Genomic DNA, 16,248 nt, shown 5'->3' on the forward strand with positions numbered 1-16,248 from the left:
GGGCGCGTGTGCATGCATGCCCAAGATCCCGAGGGGAGAATGGAGGAGAAGGGATTGTGGCATGACCATCCCCCCTGGGGGTGACTTCTTGCTTTCTGTCTCTCTGTCTCTGTCTGTCTGTCTGGTGAGCGCACGCATCCTATAGTGAAAAACCTCTCAAAAAAATAAAAATAAAAAAATAAATAAACCAAGATAGAAAATCTTACATACACTCTGATCACAATTATGAGAAAGAGGGAAATGGGAATACCTACACCTAAACTGGATTCCTTCTTAGAAGTCAACTTTTTAGTGCCAAATAAACTCACCACTGAAGAAGAAGAAAAGGAGGATGCTGGATACCAAGTGGATTTCACTTTGCAAGAAACCTGTGAGGCAAAAAAATTATTATTTTGATAAATGAGGTCAGAAAACTATTAAAATTTTAGCAAATAGGGAGCTAGCAGATGCTGTAGTGCTTAAGGCACTAGATTCCCACATGGCTAACTGTGGTTCAAGTCTTGGACCCAGTGGCTTGAAAATGATGCCAGGCATGTGTGTGTTTGTGCCCAGAAGCCTAAGAAGAGAACAGACTAGAAAGAACAGCATGGCCATCCTCCCAGAAGGTGATTTTTTGCTTTCTATCTTTTTGACTCTCTCTCTCTGACAAATGCACATGCCCTATAGCAAAAATCTCTCTCTCAAAAAAAAATTAGCAAATAGCTACTGTAAGTTTAACATTAGATTAGCTACTGTGGACATATGAAAGACTTTGTGTTTGCTCCATTTTCTTTTTTCTTTTGTCTTTTCTTCTTCTTTTTTTTTTTCTTCAGGTTTTTGCCATAGGGCATGTGTGCTTATGAGAGACAGACAGAGACAGCAAAGAAGAAAGTGAGAAATCACCCCCCGGGGGGATGGTCATGTCACAATCCATTTTCCTCCATTCTCTCCTTGGGATTTTAGGCATGCATGGACACATGCCTGGCCATAGTTTACCCTAAAGCCACCAGGTCCAGGGCTTGAACTGCACTCAGCCATGTGGGAGTCCAGCTCCTTAACCACCACACTACCTGCTAGCCTCTATATACAATCTTTGAAGAGAAAAGATAGGAGACTAAGAAACACAAAACGCTATGAGAGAACAATAAATCATAATGACCATGTCCTCAATTTCCAGGACAGCCCTGATCTAAGAAAAAACAAAAAATTAAGTCACCGTTTCTTATTTTCCTATTTTTTTGGCCTGGAAAATGTAATCGCCATAACTCTAACAGTATAAAAATACTTAATACAGTACCTATCACAATAAGTACTGAATTTGAGATAGTATATAATCAATGTATATTATAGGTAGCAAAGTATATAATCAATGGTAGGTATAAATCAAATAGTATATAAGCAAATGTAAAATATGCCCATACAACTATTTGAAAATAAATGTTGGGACCAGCAGATGGCATAATGGCTACGTTACTGGACTCCCATGTAGTTGACCATGGTTCGAGTCCCTGACCCAATGGCTTAAACTCACACTGGGCGTGTGTACGTGCGTGTCCAAGATCCCAAGAGGAAAACAGAAAAGGGATTGTGGTGTGGCCATCTCCCCTGGGGGGTGATTTCTCACCTTCTTTTTTTTTGGAGAGATTTTTGCCATAGGGCGCATGCGCTCGCCAAACAGAGAGAGACAGACAGAAAGCGAGAAATCACCCCCCAGTGGGGGATGAACACACCGCAATCCTTTCTCCTCCATTCTCCTCTAGGGATCTTGGGCATGCACGCACACACGCGTGGCCTGAGTTTTAAGCCACTGGATCTGAGACTGGAACCGTGGTCGACTACATGGGAGTCCAGCAACATAGCCAGTACGCTAACTGCTGGTGCCTGATTTCTCACTTTTTGTCTCTCTGTCTTTCTGGCAAGCGTGAGCACCCTATAGCAAAAACCTCTCAAAAAAAAAAAAAAAAAAAAAAAGAAATGTTCATAGCAGCTTTATGTGTAATAACTCAAAACTTTGAAACAATCTCAATTTCCCCACTGAATAGCTGAATAAGGAACTAATGTGATATATCCATACAATGGAATAAAACTCAGCAACGAGAAGGAATAAAGTACTGATACATACAACATGGATAATCGGCAGAGGTGACAAGGTTAATCACAGCCTCCTTCCTAAATTCCCCTTTCACTTGTCTTCTGTGATGCCCTGGTATCTCCTCTATCTATCCAGCCACATTTTCTCGGCCTCTTTTGCTGGATCACCCTCCTCTAACTTGGCCATTAGCTCTTCAAGTTCCTCATGATTTGGTCCTAGGCCACTTTCTTCTATTCTGCAGAGTTCTTGGGTGACCTTATCACCTCCTGTAGCTTAATTATTTAGACCCTGATGATACCAAGATCCACAATCCTTAGCCAGAAGCTTACTCTTCAGGCAATACACACATACCTTCTTCACCACCTCTGCACTTGCATGTTGCTTGACATCTACTGAAGGAGCTGAACTCTGCTTTTTTTACCCACCATTCTGCTCTGCTTCCCAGAGCTCACCTTCCGTGAATGAGACCACTATTTACCTAGTAGCCCAAGGAGAAATCTGAATGTCACCCAGACTCCTCCTTCTCTTCCACAGTGACTCTAACAAGTCCTGACAATCTGTCCTTCTACAAGTCTTTGGAACACACCACTCTCTTCTCTCTAGCTCTCCTGATACTACTTCAGTCTAAACCCTCCTTGTTCCTGACCTGCACTAATGCTTCCTGACAGTCCTTATGGTCTCCAATCTTAAATGTTCCAAATCTCTCTCTCTCTCTCTATTTTTTTTTTTTTTTGAGGGAGATTTTTGCTATAGGGTGCATGTGCTTGCTGGAGAGAGACAGAAAGTGAGAAATCATCCCCAAGGGGGATGGCCACACACAAGCCCTTCTCCTCTTCTCTTCTCCTTGGATTTTGGGCATGCACGCCTATGTGCCCAGTGTGAGTTTTAAGCCGTCAGGTCCGAGACTCAAACTGCAGTCGACTATGTAGGAGTCCAGTGATGTAACCGTTATGCCATCTGCTGGTCTCCCCAAATCTTTTTTCTACCCTATCACCAGAGGGTCTTTCTAAAACACAAATCTGGAACCAACAGATGGCATAATAGTTATGCTGCTGGACTCCTACATGGCCAACTGCAGTTTTGAGTCCTGGATCCAGAGGCTTAAAACTCATGCTGCGTGCATGGGCCTACATGTCCAAAACCCTGAAAGGAGAATGGAGGAGAAGGGATTGTGGCATGGCCATCCCCCTCCAGGGGGGTGATTTCTAACTGGTGTCTAAAACCCTTCCATAGCTGGTCCTGCCATGATGGTGCAGCAACAGCACACCTCTCTGCAACACTGGAGCTATACAGTTTGGTCGTTAGGTCCACCTATACATGCCAGGAGTGAGTGTGCATGCTCATAAGCCTGGGTGGCCAGCAGGCAAGGCTGGGGGAAAGACTGGTGTGAGATGCTGTTTCCTCTCTCAACAGATTAATAAATAAACTTAAAAAAAAAAAAAAAAACAGAAAACAAAAACACTCAGGGCCAGCAGGTGGGGTGGAGGTGAGGGTTATGGAGCTGGATCCCACATAGCTGACTCATGGCTTGAGTCCTGGAAAATCACACCTAGCACGTATGCATGCATGCACAAAAAATCCTCCGAGAACAAAGAAGGGATTGTGGTGTGGCTATCCCTCCGGGGGAGGGGCGTGATTCCTCATTTGTCCCCTTTCTCTGTCTCTATCTCTCCAGTGAACATATGTGCCCTATAGCAAGCAAACAAACACAAAACACTGCAATGGCTTTCCACTGTCCTGGGGATAAAGACTAATCTCCTTGACGTCACTAAGAAGACTCTACGTAGCATTTTTCCCCCCTTATTTTCATAGCTGGCTCCTTTCCTCTAGCTCTCTGTGTTCTAGTCATTCTGGACTGGTCGTGTGCTCTTAACCCTTGCACATGCTGTTCCCGCTTGCCTGACACTGTTTCACCCCATTTGTCGGGCTCACTCCTATTCTTTCTGGTCTCCACTTAGCCACCACTTTCTCTAGGCAGCATCAGCCTCGGGTCTGAGCTAAGCACCTGATTGTGGATTTCAGGAAGCACCCACATTCCTCTATTTCTCATCTCACGGTATGGATTACTAGCTTGTTTAATAATTAACCAGGGCAAAAGCTCAGCACATCACTAGACCATTGTGTCCTCAGCCCCTTGCACAGTTCCTGGACTAGAATAAGCATTCATTAATATGCTATAAAATGGAAGAATGAATACTTGCCAAGCAATTGCTTTAGTAATTTTGTTTCACATGTTCTCTCTCATAAGCAGAAATGTACTCATCAGCCAACGTGGAGCATTCTAGGCCGCTAAAGGCTTTTTGTTTTCACAAGCCAGAAGGCACGTGCACTCACCATACAGAAAGAGAGGGAGATAGAGAAAACACCTCCTGGTGGGGTGTGGTCAGGCCATAATCCTTTCTCCTCCATTTCTCTACCTTGTTGAGATTTGGGGCAGGCACACTCAAGTGCCTGGCATGTTTTTCAAGCCACCGAAGCCAAGATTCAAATAGTGCAGCAGTCCACATGGGATCTGGCTCCCAGGTCATGGGACCAGCCAGGTCACTTAAATGTTTTTTATTTGCACACAGTCTCCTTGTTGTCGAGAGGGCATAAAGTGCACCGCATCTGGTATAATAGGACATTATCATAGTTTTTGACAGGTCAGATCTACTTTGTTTTCATTTCGTAGGAGACTGGAGCAACTACTCTCTAACCAGGCCCACCTGCTCTCTAGACGTTGGTTTCCTACTTGCTATGCCTTTACCAGGACTTCCTGTCTCCCCTTGGATAAAGGCCTGTTAGTCTTGCAACACTTAGGCCAAATTCAAGCTTTCGGAGGCTTTGCCTGAATTGTAAAGGTTGGGGTTCTTTCCCTGAGTCACTGAGCACAACTGTTGTTTATACTGATCACTAGGTTACAACGGGGGAACTTTCTGTAAGCATGTTCCTGAAAGTCTGGAGCAGTGCCTAATGCACAAAGAGATGCTGAGATGTAAGTCCTGAATTCTCAGCCCCAACAACACTGACTAACTTTAAGTGTCAGGTAATTTACTTCATTTTATTCATTAATTGTAATGATCACAAATACTCTTAAAACTAGAAAGTGGTGAAGTTAGGACACGACCCAGGTATGACTGTGTATTCTGCACTCTTTTCACCACACCATGAGGCAAGTCACTGGATTTTTTTTTAAATTATATTTTAAAAATAATTAATTTGATTTGTTATTATTGTTTTTATTTTAATTTGCTATAGAGTGCACATGCTCACCAGAGAGAGAAAGTGAGAAAACAAGCCACCAGGTCTGGGACTTGAACTATGGTCAGCCATGTGAAAGTTCAATGCCTTAACTACCACACCACCTGCTGGTCCCAGTCACTGTATTTCTTTAAGACTGGTTTCTTGGATGAAGGTAGCTAGATTGCACAAGGTTGACCATGTGGGAAATAAATAAATCATAATGAGTTCTGGTCCTAGAAGCTTGTGAAACATGCCAGGCACAGGTGTGTGCATGCCCAAAGTCCCTACAGGGTGGAGAAATGGAGAAGGGATTGCTGCATGACCACGCCCTATTGGAGGAGTGCTTTCTCCCTCTCCCTCTTTGTCCTCTCTCTGGCAAGCACATGCATTCAGTGGCAAATTAGAAAAAAACAAACAAACAAACAAAAACCCTCTAAAACTGGTTTCTTATCTCCTGGTATGATAATATCAGAAGGAGCAGAGAGAGGTACTAAGATAAGTTTTACCCTCCTCCATAACAGAGAAGACAAGCTGAAACCTTAAAATAACTGAAACAAGGGCTAGCAGGTGGTTTGGTGGTTAAGATGCTGAATGAACTCCCACATGGGTGACTGTGGTTTGAGCCCTGGACCTGGGGGCTTGAAAATCACACCAGAGGTGTGTGCATGTTTGCCCACAATCCTGAGAGAATGGAGTAGGGATTGCAGTGTGGCCATCCCACTCTGGGGGGTGATTTTTCACCTTCCTCTCCTCTGTCTTTCTGGCAAATGCATGCACCTATGGCAAAACCTAAAACAAACAAACTGAGAACATACAATCCCTCCTTTCTATAGATCCTTTTGATAGTTCTCTAACATTCATGGCTACCAGAATCTAGACTATTTTTTAAAGTTTATTTTATGGAGGGGATGTGGTTTGGCCAAGTACCTTTGACAGGGTCTCATTACACAGCAGTCCTCCCATAATCAGCATGTTCAGGAAGTCCTGGGATCTGAACCTGGGTATCCCATATAGGTCCAGTATCACTCAGTGGCACCCTACCGCCTGCATCACAGCAGCTGCACCTAGACTAATCTTTATCAAAGTTTTAAATTACAGGGCCAGCAGAGGACATATTGGTTAAGGTGCTGAACTCCCACATGGCCTACTATGGTTTGAGTACTGAACCTGGCTGCTTGCTTTCTCACTTTCTCTCTCTCTCTCACTAGTGAGCATGTGTGCCCTGTAGCATATTAATAATAATGATGATGATGATAAAATAAAAATTAAATAATTTTAAAAAGAAAAAGTTTCAAGTTATAACAACTCTTAGTTGGCTAAGGGTTACTATTTCTGTTCTGTTCCTTTCCAGGTCAGTCCAGAAATTTCTTCAAATGAATCAGAAAAAGCTGTCTTTTTCTGAAATAAAGTACACAGGAAGAGAGATTCTTTTCTCTGTTGCAAAAAAGATAAAACACGTTGAGGATCTCAGTGGTTTAATATGATGGTCAGAGAAAGAGGTAAAGGGAAAAAAAACCTAGGTTCATTAAGAGATTTCAAGAAGTTGGTGGGACCAGCAGTTAGCGTAATGGCTATGTCGCTGGACTCCCATGTAGTCCACCGCGGTTTGTGTCTCGGACCTGGTGGCTTAAAATTCACACGGGGTGTGTGTGCATGCGTGGCCAAGATCCCGAGAGGAGAATGGAGAAGGGACTGTGGCGTGGCCATCCGCCCTGGGGGTTGATTTCTCGCTTTCTGTCTCTGTCTCTCTCTGTCTGTCTGGCGAGTGCACACGCCCTAAAGCAAAAACCTCTCAAAAAAAAAAAAAAAAAGAAGTTGGTAATGGGAAAACATAGGGTGGAAACTTGTTACGCTGCTACTAAAAAAAAGATGCTAGAGGGACCAGCAGGTGGCGTGGTGGTTAAGACGCTGGACACTCCCACATAGCTATCCATGGTTCGAGTCCTGGACCTGGTGGCTTGCTTTCTCACTTCCCCTCTCTCTCTCTCTGTGTATCTCTCTCTGGTCTAATTAAAATAAAATAAATAAATAAATAAATAATTTTTAAAATGAATGCTACTACACTTTAAAAAAAAAAGATGCTTGGACAGAACTAGGGTCAGAGCAAGAAATGTGAAGTCAGACCATTTGAAAACCCCTTCAATTCATTCTCCACACTGTTTCACATTAAATTGCATTTAAAAACATGCACTTTTGCTTACTTTGCCAAGAATCTTTTTTTAAAGATTTATTTAATTTTATTTATTATTATTTTTCAATTTGACCAGAGAGACAAAAAGGGAAGCAAGAAAGCAAGCCACCAGGTCTGTGACTCCAACCTGGTCAGCCATGTGGGAGTACACCACCTTAACATTACACCACCTGCTAGCCTCCTCTGCCAAGAATTAAAAAAAAAAAACAAAAAAAACAATGTCTAATTTGGGACCAGTAGATAGTATAATGGCTATGTCACTGGATTCTCATGTAGTCAACTGCGGTTTGAGTCCCAGACTCAGTGACTTAAACTCAAGCCGGGCGCATGTGCGTGTGTGCCCAAGATCCTGAGAGAAGGGATTGTGGCGTGGCCATCCCCACTAAGGGGGGATTTCTCGCTTTCTGTTTCTCTGTCTCTTTCTGGTGAGCACACACACCCTACAGCAAAAACCTCTCCAAAAAAAAAAGTCTAAGTTTACAGGGCAGATGGTGGTGTAGTAGTACAATGCAATACGCCATGAGCATGACCAACATGGAAGGGTTGTGGTTTGCAATCAGAGACATCCCTGAGTACACAGGCCAGCATGTTCTATGATCCAGGGCTGGCTGGGAGTGGATGGTTGGGTCTGTGTTGGGGGTGCTGTCTCTTTTCCTCAAAAGAAAAAAAAAAAAAAGAACTTTTAAAATCCACACAAGTTTCTTCAGTAGAATTTGCTGAAACCTGGTAAATACTATTACCTAAAAGTCCAACAGAAGGTCTCAGGCTGGATGCAATGAATAAGAAGGGCAATGTTCTCTCTTGCAGGTTGGAAACTCTTGACTGCAGTAAATCTTGCCTCATAAGCTAGGCAATGAACGACATGGGGAAAGCTAAGAACAGAGCTGGAGACCACAGGGCTTGGGGTACAGCTCCTGTAGCTCTTCCACCTCCCCCTAGGCTGGCTCCAGGGAGAAGACATTTCCCCAAGGGCACTTGAAGAACTGACTTTGGGAGCTTTTTGTCTTCCTTGGCTCACATTCTATCCCCTTTTCTCACCTGTTTTAGAGATTTACTTCCTTGAATCCATGTGGAACATACTAGTAGCATGACTATCTGTTCTTATTTACCTCCAACATGAAATCCAAGTAATGCAAAAGACAATTTAACTGAAAGTCTTTGGCAAGAAAGGGGACAGCCCACAGCCTTTGGAGAATACAAAGAACCATACATAGTTAGGGAAACCCAGTTTGGCAAACGGCTGCCTTTTGTAAAAATCTAGTGCACTCTTCTAGAAGTAGATTCAAAGTTCATTCAATGACCCTCGCCCCTCTCAACCCCCCCCCCCTTACCTGGAATTATGGACAATGAAGTAGGATGGGGGAAGGGAAAAATTTGGACGTCTGAACAGGGGAAAGAGCTCTAAGAAAGGTGACCAGAAGGGGAGTTCCTAGAGAGAGAGGTGGCTGGTGCAGAAGGGAAGAAGGGCGGTGAGCAGACCAAGAGGTGAGGGCGAGAGAATCACAGCAGGAACGGGACAGGACTGGGGGAGAAGAATGGGCCAGGATCTGAAAAGAGGAGGCCCACGAGTAAAGAGGCAGCGGGTCAAGGGTATCAGTCCAGGGCTGGATCTGGGACGAGGGTGGAGTGGGGCAGGGCTGCATGAGTCTGGTGGGAACACGAGGGTCGGCCAAGAAGGGGCCGGGCTAAGAAGTCGATCCCACTCGAAGATGGCTCAGAGAACAGACGGAAAAGATCCAATTCCTAGGTTCGTGGTTACTGGGCGCCACCCTCACTCGCCTGCAGGATCCGGGCCCGCATTGTCGTTGCCGCCACCACCGCCGCCATGGTTCCTGGCCGCCTCTTCTCAGCTCCCCGCGTCTCGACTGCCCGAGACTCCCCCGAGGCACCACAGCTGCCAGGCCTCGCCCTCCACGCTGCCAGGCCTCTTCATTGGTGGAGAGGACCATTTCCTCTAGCCAATCACTCACCCCAACGTCTAACTCCACCCCTCACTGCCAGTCCTGGGGATATGTGATTGGTCAGAAGCGGAGGCGCTCTCGCCCCGTCCCACCTAGGCCAACACAGTTGGCGGAGGTAGGGAAGACGCCCTCGATTTGGGTACTCTATATTGAGCCTCAGAGAAGACGCCCCCTAACCCGGAACCCCGATTGGCCACAGGCGCCACCTAGGCTCCACCCCTCACTGGGTAAAGTAAATAAGACCTTCCATGAATTTTGCTGTCGCTCCGCTTCACTAGCTGCGCGATGGGGCGTGGCTATTACTAGGGGCGGGGCTAGGCAGAGATTTCCCTTGTGTGGCCGGGAAACAGAGCCCGGCTGCGAGCTGGGGATAGGGTTTCTCTTTGGGGGCGTGGCTTATGCTGCCTGGCTTTCCCGCCGACGGTTGGCCACGTCACGTGACGTGAGTTGGAAGATGGCGTCTCCCACAGATGGTAAGAGCCGGCTTAGAGGTCTGCGCCCGCATCCTCCTTTTTCGCTCCTTTAGGGACATCCACTCTCCGCTTGTCCTTCGAACTTAACATTTCTTTCTTGGGTTCCTCTCGGTTCCCTTTCCCTTTCTCTCCGTGCGATCCGTCACTGTCCTCAGTTCCTCCGTTCTTCACAGCGGCTCCGGACGTGCCCGGTTTCTCTAGACGCTGTTGTACCAGGCGGGTGGAGGAGGGCACCAGCCAGGGGACTCATACCTGGCCAAAGGACGGTGATCTCCCTGGTTCTCTCTTAGCCCCATTTGAATGAGGCTGAGGATCGAGGAGGAGTGTTACTGCTGTTGTTAGCTTTTTTTTCCTCGAGGCTCCCCATTGAAGGGGATGGAATGATTTTCCCAAACCCTAAGGACTGGTGGATCATTACCTTATCCCGGGTTGAATCATAAGAGAAGGATGATTCTTTCCTGTCTCACATTGAGACCATTGTCCTGACAGCGAGAGAAGCGGGGGACCTTCTTCGCCTTTCACCATAAGAGTCCAGAGGAAAATGAAAATTAGAATAATTTTGTACACGTTTCAACCTTGTGCGTCTGCTTTGCTGATTGTTTCCTCAGGTTGAATGAATGAACAGTTTCTGCTTATATGTTATCTAAGATGCAAGTCATCTCAGGTAGCAATTAGGTTGTTAGGGTATATCCACATGCTTAGAGCTCAGATCTGCTTTAGAGTAGGATCAGTTTTTGTTCCGACCGCCTTCATTCCCACTCAAATTTCAGTGATACGTACCTTTCCTTCCTCAAACACACACATTTTATATTTAGAAAGAATCTTGGAAGTTCATTTCAGGTATGAGGAAATTGGGGCCAAGGAGAGCTATATTGAGCCTGTATGTAAGGCAGGCTAGGCTGATAGGTGCTTCAAGATAGAAAGATGAATCAAACGTGTAATTTTTTTATAATAGTTGCAAGTCTCAGATGTTCCCTTCTAGGGATGCTTTTCTAGAACACAGTATCTGGAGTTGCCCCTCTTCACCATTACCCACTATCTCAGTGTCTTTATTTTCAGCATATTCTGTTAACTTTGCCCCTTTCATTCTAGATTATAAATTTCAAGCCAGTGTTCACAGTTAGAGCCCAAGGTTTACCTCTGTACCTGGCAAATAGTAGGCCTTCAATTAGCATTTAGTGAAAGAATGATTAGATATATGCAAAAATAATAGACTGCTTGACCTTAACTTTTAATCTCAACTGAGTCTTTTTTTAAAGAATTATTTACTTAACTTTATTTGTTATTATTTATTTTTTCTTTTTGGGGGGAGAGGTTTTTGCTATAGGGCGTGTGCGCTCGCCCGACAGACAGAGAGAGACAGAGAGACAGAAAGCAAGAATCACCCCCTAGGGGGGATGGCCACCCGCAATCCCTTCTCCTCCATTCTCCTCTCGGGATCTTGGGCATGCACACTCCCCCGGCATTGAGTTTAAGCCATCAGGTCCGGGACTTGAACCGCGGTCAACTACATGGGAGTCCAGCGACATAGCCATTACACTAACTGCTGGTCCCTGTTTGTTATTATTTTTTAATTTGACAGAGAGAGGGAAAGTGAGAAAGCAAGCCACCAGGTCCAGGACTTGAACTGTGGTTGACCCTGTGGGAGTCTGCCTTAACCACCATGCCATCTGCCAGACCCTTAACTGAGTCTTAAGGGCTTTCTTTTTATTATTATTATTATTATTATTATTATTGTCTTAAGGGTTTTTATTATTATTATTATTATTATTATTATTATTATTGGTACATATTGTGAAGAAATTATGGATGTTAAGAGTCAGAGGAGAGAATCTATTGCCTTGATGGTCTCTTGATAAAATATCTTTCTCTTGTGTTTAAAAAGTCAACCAAGGGAATGGGCAGGTACTGTTTAATGAGTACAGTTTCAGTTTGTGAAGGAGTGATGGTTTTACAGTGTTAGTGAGCTTAATGCCACTGAACTATTCTATATCCTTACTTAAAATGATAAATTTTATGTTATTTACAAAGAAAAATCAACCAAGTGATGGAAGTAAAGGTAATCATTGTTAAAAGCTTTAGTATATTACTAAGTTTTTTTTGTTCTTCAGTTTTGGAGAGTTTAGAGTTGTGTTCCCTGAGTTTCATTTTTTTTCCTGTCTGCTCTCAATTTCTTTTCTTCTTTGCCCAGGAAAAGTACTGGAGATATGTATTTTTTTTTTCCGTTTGGTCTTATAAAGGCCATCACAATGGTCACTTTATTCGCACTCTTGAGTTTTAAAGGTTTTTTTTTTTTTTTTTTGAGAGATTTTCACTGTAGGTCGCGTGCGCTCGCCAGACAGACAGAGAGAGACATAGAAACAGAAAGCGAGAAATCACCCCCCGGGGAGGATGGTCACGCCGCAATCCCTTCTCCTCCATTCTCCTCTCGGGATCTTGGGCACGCACGCACACGCGCCCGGCATGAGTTTTAAGCCACCGGGTCTGGGACGTGAACCACGGTCGACTACGTGGGAGTCCAGCGACATAGCCATTACGCTAACTGCTGGTTCCTGAGTTTTAAAGGTTTTTGTTCTCATTGTTTTTAGTTTCACTCTCTCTGCCTAACCTTTTTAATCTGACGAAAATCATGTCAAGCACTTTGAATTTACTTCCTATTAATAAACATGTGTCATCTTACAATATTTCACTGCCTAGCTCTTTCACTTCTTTTTTTTTTGCAAGGAGGTATGTGCACACCTGAGAAAGAGAGAGTGTGTGTGTGCACACAAGCACCCCCCAGTACTGCCTGGCATACCAGAATCCTTTTTTCCCTTCCTTCTCATCCTATCAGGATTCTGGGCATATTTGCATGCCTGGTGTGTTTATCAAACTGCTGGACTGGGCTTTGAACTGCAGTTGACCATGGGATCTGGCTCCCTTTGCACAGGGCCTAACTCCTGTGCTTTTGGGGCTCTCCCACCTCTTGCTTCTATTTTTTAGTGTTCTACCTGTCTCTTTATTTTATTTTATTTTATTTTTTGCTATAGGGCATGTGCACTCATTGAGAATAGATAGAGTGAAAGTGAGAAATCATCCCTCAGGGTGGATGACCACTCTGCAGTCCCTTCTTTATTCTCCTCTTGGGATTTTGTTCATGTCTGCACACACACCCCTGATTGGGGACTCAAACCACACAGTTGGCCATATGAGATCCAGTGCCTTAACTACTATACCCCCTATGGTGTAACCACTTGTTTCTTTCAAATTTAATTCAGATGATGTTGATTTGAAAGTGAGTTTAGGTCATTTACTCTCTCTTTTTTTTTTTGAATGCCAAGTTTGCTCTAATTATTTTTTTTTAGAGAGATTTTTGTTATGGGGAGCATGTACTCTCACCAGTGAGAGGCAGAGAGACAGAAAGTAAGAAATCACTCCCTACTGAGGGTAGCCACACCACAGTCCCTTCTCCTCCATTCTCCTTTTGGGCATGCACACACACACACCCCTCAGTTTTAAGCCACTGGGCCTGGGACTCAAACTGCGGTTGACTCTGTGGGAATCCAGCAATGTAACCATTATGCCATCTGCTAGTACTACTGGAATTCTTTTTATTTTAAAAATTATTTTATTTAACTTTATTTATTTATTAAATTTGACCAGAGGGAGAGAGAGAAAGAGAGAAAGTGAAAAAGCAAGCCACCTACTGGAATTTTTAAAATTTATTATTTTTTAAAATTTTGGTTAGTCATTTATTTTAATTTGATAAGAGAGAGACGAATTGAGAAAGCAAGCCATCAGGCCTGAGACTCAAACCATGGTCTGCCATGTGGGAGTGTCTAGCACCTTAACCATCACACCAGCTGCTGGTCCCAGCCTACTGGAATTTTCTTGAAGAGGAAAATAATTGAAGTAAAGCCATCTAATTATTATTATTTTTTTTTACTTTTTTTCCTTTTATTTATTTATTTTTACATTTTTCCACAAACATTTACTTTACATAGCCATCTAATTATTGATACTTAATTTATGAGTAGAAGACTCACAGCAGAGTCTGAATTATGTTCCAGACTGTGGTATCATATGAACATGGTATCAACATGTCACCCGTGTTGATTATTTAACTTTTTATTTATTTACTTACTTATTTTAATTTGGCCAGTGAGGGGCAGAGCAAACAGCAAGTGGGGGTGGGGGAGTGAGAAAGGAAGCCGCCAGGTCCGGGATTCAAACCACAGTCAGCCATGTGGGAGTCCAGCGCCCTTAACCACCATGCCACTGCCGGCCCCTGATTATTGGGTTCTTAACTCCCTGTAAGTTTATTTTTGTTGTTGTTGAACTTCCCATCAATGACATTCCTTCAGAATTTGAAAATTGGCATTTTGTGTTACATGTAACTTTTTTTAAAAATTGCCTGTGGATGCACTTGCCAGAGAGAGAGAGAGAGAGAGAGAGAATGTGAAAGCACTTCCCTATGGGGTGTAGTTATGTTGTACTCCTTTTTCCTCCATTTCGCCGTTCTATGATCGTTTTGGGCATGCACGCCCATGTACCCATCATATTTTTTGAGCCCCTTGGGTCAGGATTTGAATTCCAGTTGGCTGTGGGACCTGAATTCTTACACACAGGGCTTAACCTTTGTGCTACAAGGTCATCCCACACAGCTTTTTGTTGTTACTAATTTTCGGATGTTTTAGTTAAATCAGTGTAGGGCTGAGTTCTTTGCCAATTAAAATGCCATGGGAAATTCCTTGGGGGGAGGCAGCCAGTGGTGTGGTAGTTAAAGTAGCTGGATCTCACATGGCTGATTGCACAGTTTGAGTCCTGGACTCAGGTTCTTGAAAGACATTGGGTGCATGCCCAAAATCCCAAAAGGAGAGAGAGAGATGGAGAAAAGGTGATTGTGGTGTGACAATGGGATGTGCTTTTTCACCTTCCCTCTCTCTGCCTCTCCAGTGATTGCATGTACCCTCTAACAAATTAAAAAAAAAAAAAATCCTGGGATTATTTGGTAAAAACCAATTCAGTTTAGAGAAAAGGACATGTTGAAAAATTTTGTACATATATACATTATCTGTACATGTATACGTTATATACATTTTGTACGTATACATACATTATCAGTGGCTGGCCCATAGCTGATTGGTTAAAGGAACTATATAGCTCACATGTCTGACTATGGTTCAAATCCCAGCCTTGGTGACTTGAAAAACACACTGAGTATATGTACATGCATGTCCCAGTTCCCAACAGGTCGGAGAAACAGAGAAAAAGGGACTGTGACATGACTATGTCCCATTTGGGGATACTCTCTTCCTCTCCCTACCTCTGTCTCTATCTCTCTAGCCCTCTGACAAAAAAGAAAAAAAGAAAGAGAAAGGGAGCCGGGAGATGTGTTATGATGCTCCTGAAGTAGTCCAGGAGAGAAATGATGGTTCCTTGGGTTAATTAGGCTTCACGGTATATTTTGGAGATAAAAACTACTGCATATATTGATGGATTGGTTATGGGAGGGCGAAGGAAAAAGAGGCATGAAAGATGGCATCTGGGATTTTGACTTGAAAATTTGAGTTTATGGTTGCGCAGTTTTTTGAGATGGAAATGATTAGGAAAGTATGATTGTTGGTTTTGAATTTTCATTTCCATCGAGTCATTTTATTTGTGTGAACAGTGAAACAACTGACAGGATGGGAGCAGATTATACTGCCGTCTTTCTAGATCTCTGAGTTATGTATCAAATCTGGGGTGGTCAGTTCATACTTTAATCTGCCTGTGAAGTCAACAGTAATTTTCCCAGTTTTGTGATCAACAATGATTTCACATTTGCCAATGTAACCATGCTTCATCACAATTAAAAATCAATCAGTGACGGGGCCGGCAAGTGGCATGGTGATTAAAGGTGCTGGACTCCCACATGGCTGACCACGGTTCAAGTCTCGGACCTGGTGGCTTGCTTTCTCACCTCCTCTCTCTTTCTCTGTCTCTCTCTGATCAAACTGGAAAATAATAGTGATAATAATAATAAATAAAGTTAAATAAAAATAATTCTTTTAAAAAAATCAATCAGTGACTTTGGAGCAAGATCTAATAAGAGCCTGGCATTTCCCTCTTTTTGGCATTGTTGATGCTCTTGAAAGGATTAGCTAGGACATTTGTGTGTACCATCGTGGTGGCATGGAAAGAGGATGGTTTTGGGAACCAGCAGTTAGCGTAATGGCTATGTCGCTGGACTCCCACGTAGTCGACCGTGGTTCGCGTCCTGGACCTGGTGGCTTAAAACTCACGCCGGGCACGTGTGTGTGCATGCCCAGATCCCGAGAGGAGAACGGATTGCGGTGTGACCATCCCCCC

At 43.8% G+C, this 16,248-nt stretch overlaps 2 protein-coding genes across 3 annotated transcripts in view; one reads left to right on the plus strand and one right to left on the minus strand.

Annotated features, from left to right (window-relative positions):
• Positions 1 to 9,378, minus strand: part of ALDH6A1 (aldehyde dehydrogenase 6 family member A1) — a 27,734-nt gene extending 18,356 nt beyond the window's left edge. For both annotated transcript variants that reach the window (XM_006170536.3, XM_006170537.3), the window contains exons 1-2: positions 9,264 to 9,378; positions 309 to 368 (exon numbers count right to left, since the gene is read on the minus strand). In XM_006170536.3, coding sequence (XP_006170598.1) covers positions 309 to 368; positions 9,264 to 9,311 — 108 coding nt within the window. In that variant the 5' untranslated portion in view covers positions 9,312 to 9,378. The remainder of the gene's footprint in view (positions 1 to 308; positions 369 to 9,263) is intronic.
• Positions 9,310 to 16,248, plus strand: part of LIN52 (lin-52 DREAM MuvB core complex component) — a 23,935-nt gene continuing 16,996 nt past the window's right edge. The window contains exons 1-2 of the mRNA XM_027769107.1: positions 9,310 to 9,369; positions 9,486 to 9,918. Coding sequence (XP_027624908.1) covers positions 9,310 to 9,369; positions 9,486 to 9,918 — 493 coding nt within the window. The remainder of the gene's footprint in view (positions 9,370 to 9,485; positions 9,919 to 16,248) is intronic.

The sequence above is a fragment of the Tupaia chinensis genome, unplaced genomic scaffold (genome assembly GCF_000334495.1).
Source record: "Tupaia chinensis unplaced genomic scaffold, TupChi_1.0 Scaffold148607_1, whole genome shotgun sequence".
Classification (NCBI taxonomy): domain Eukaryota; kingdom Metazoa; phylum Chordata; class Mammalia; order Scandentia; family Tupaiidae; genus Tupaia; species Tupaia belangeri.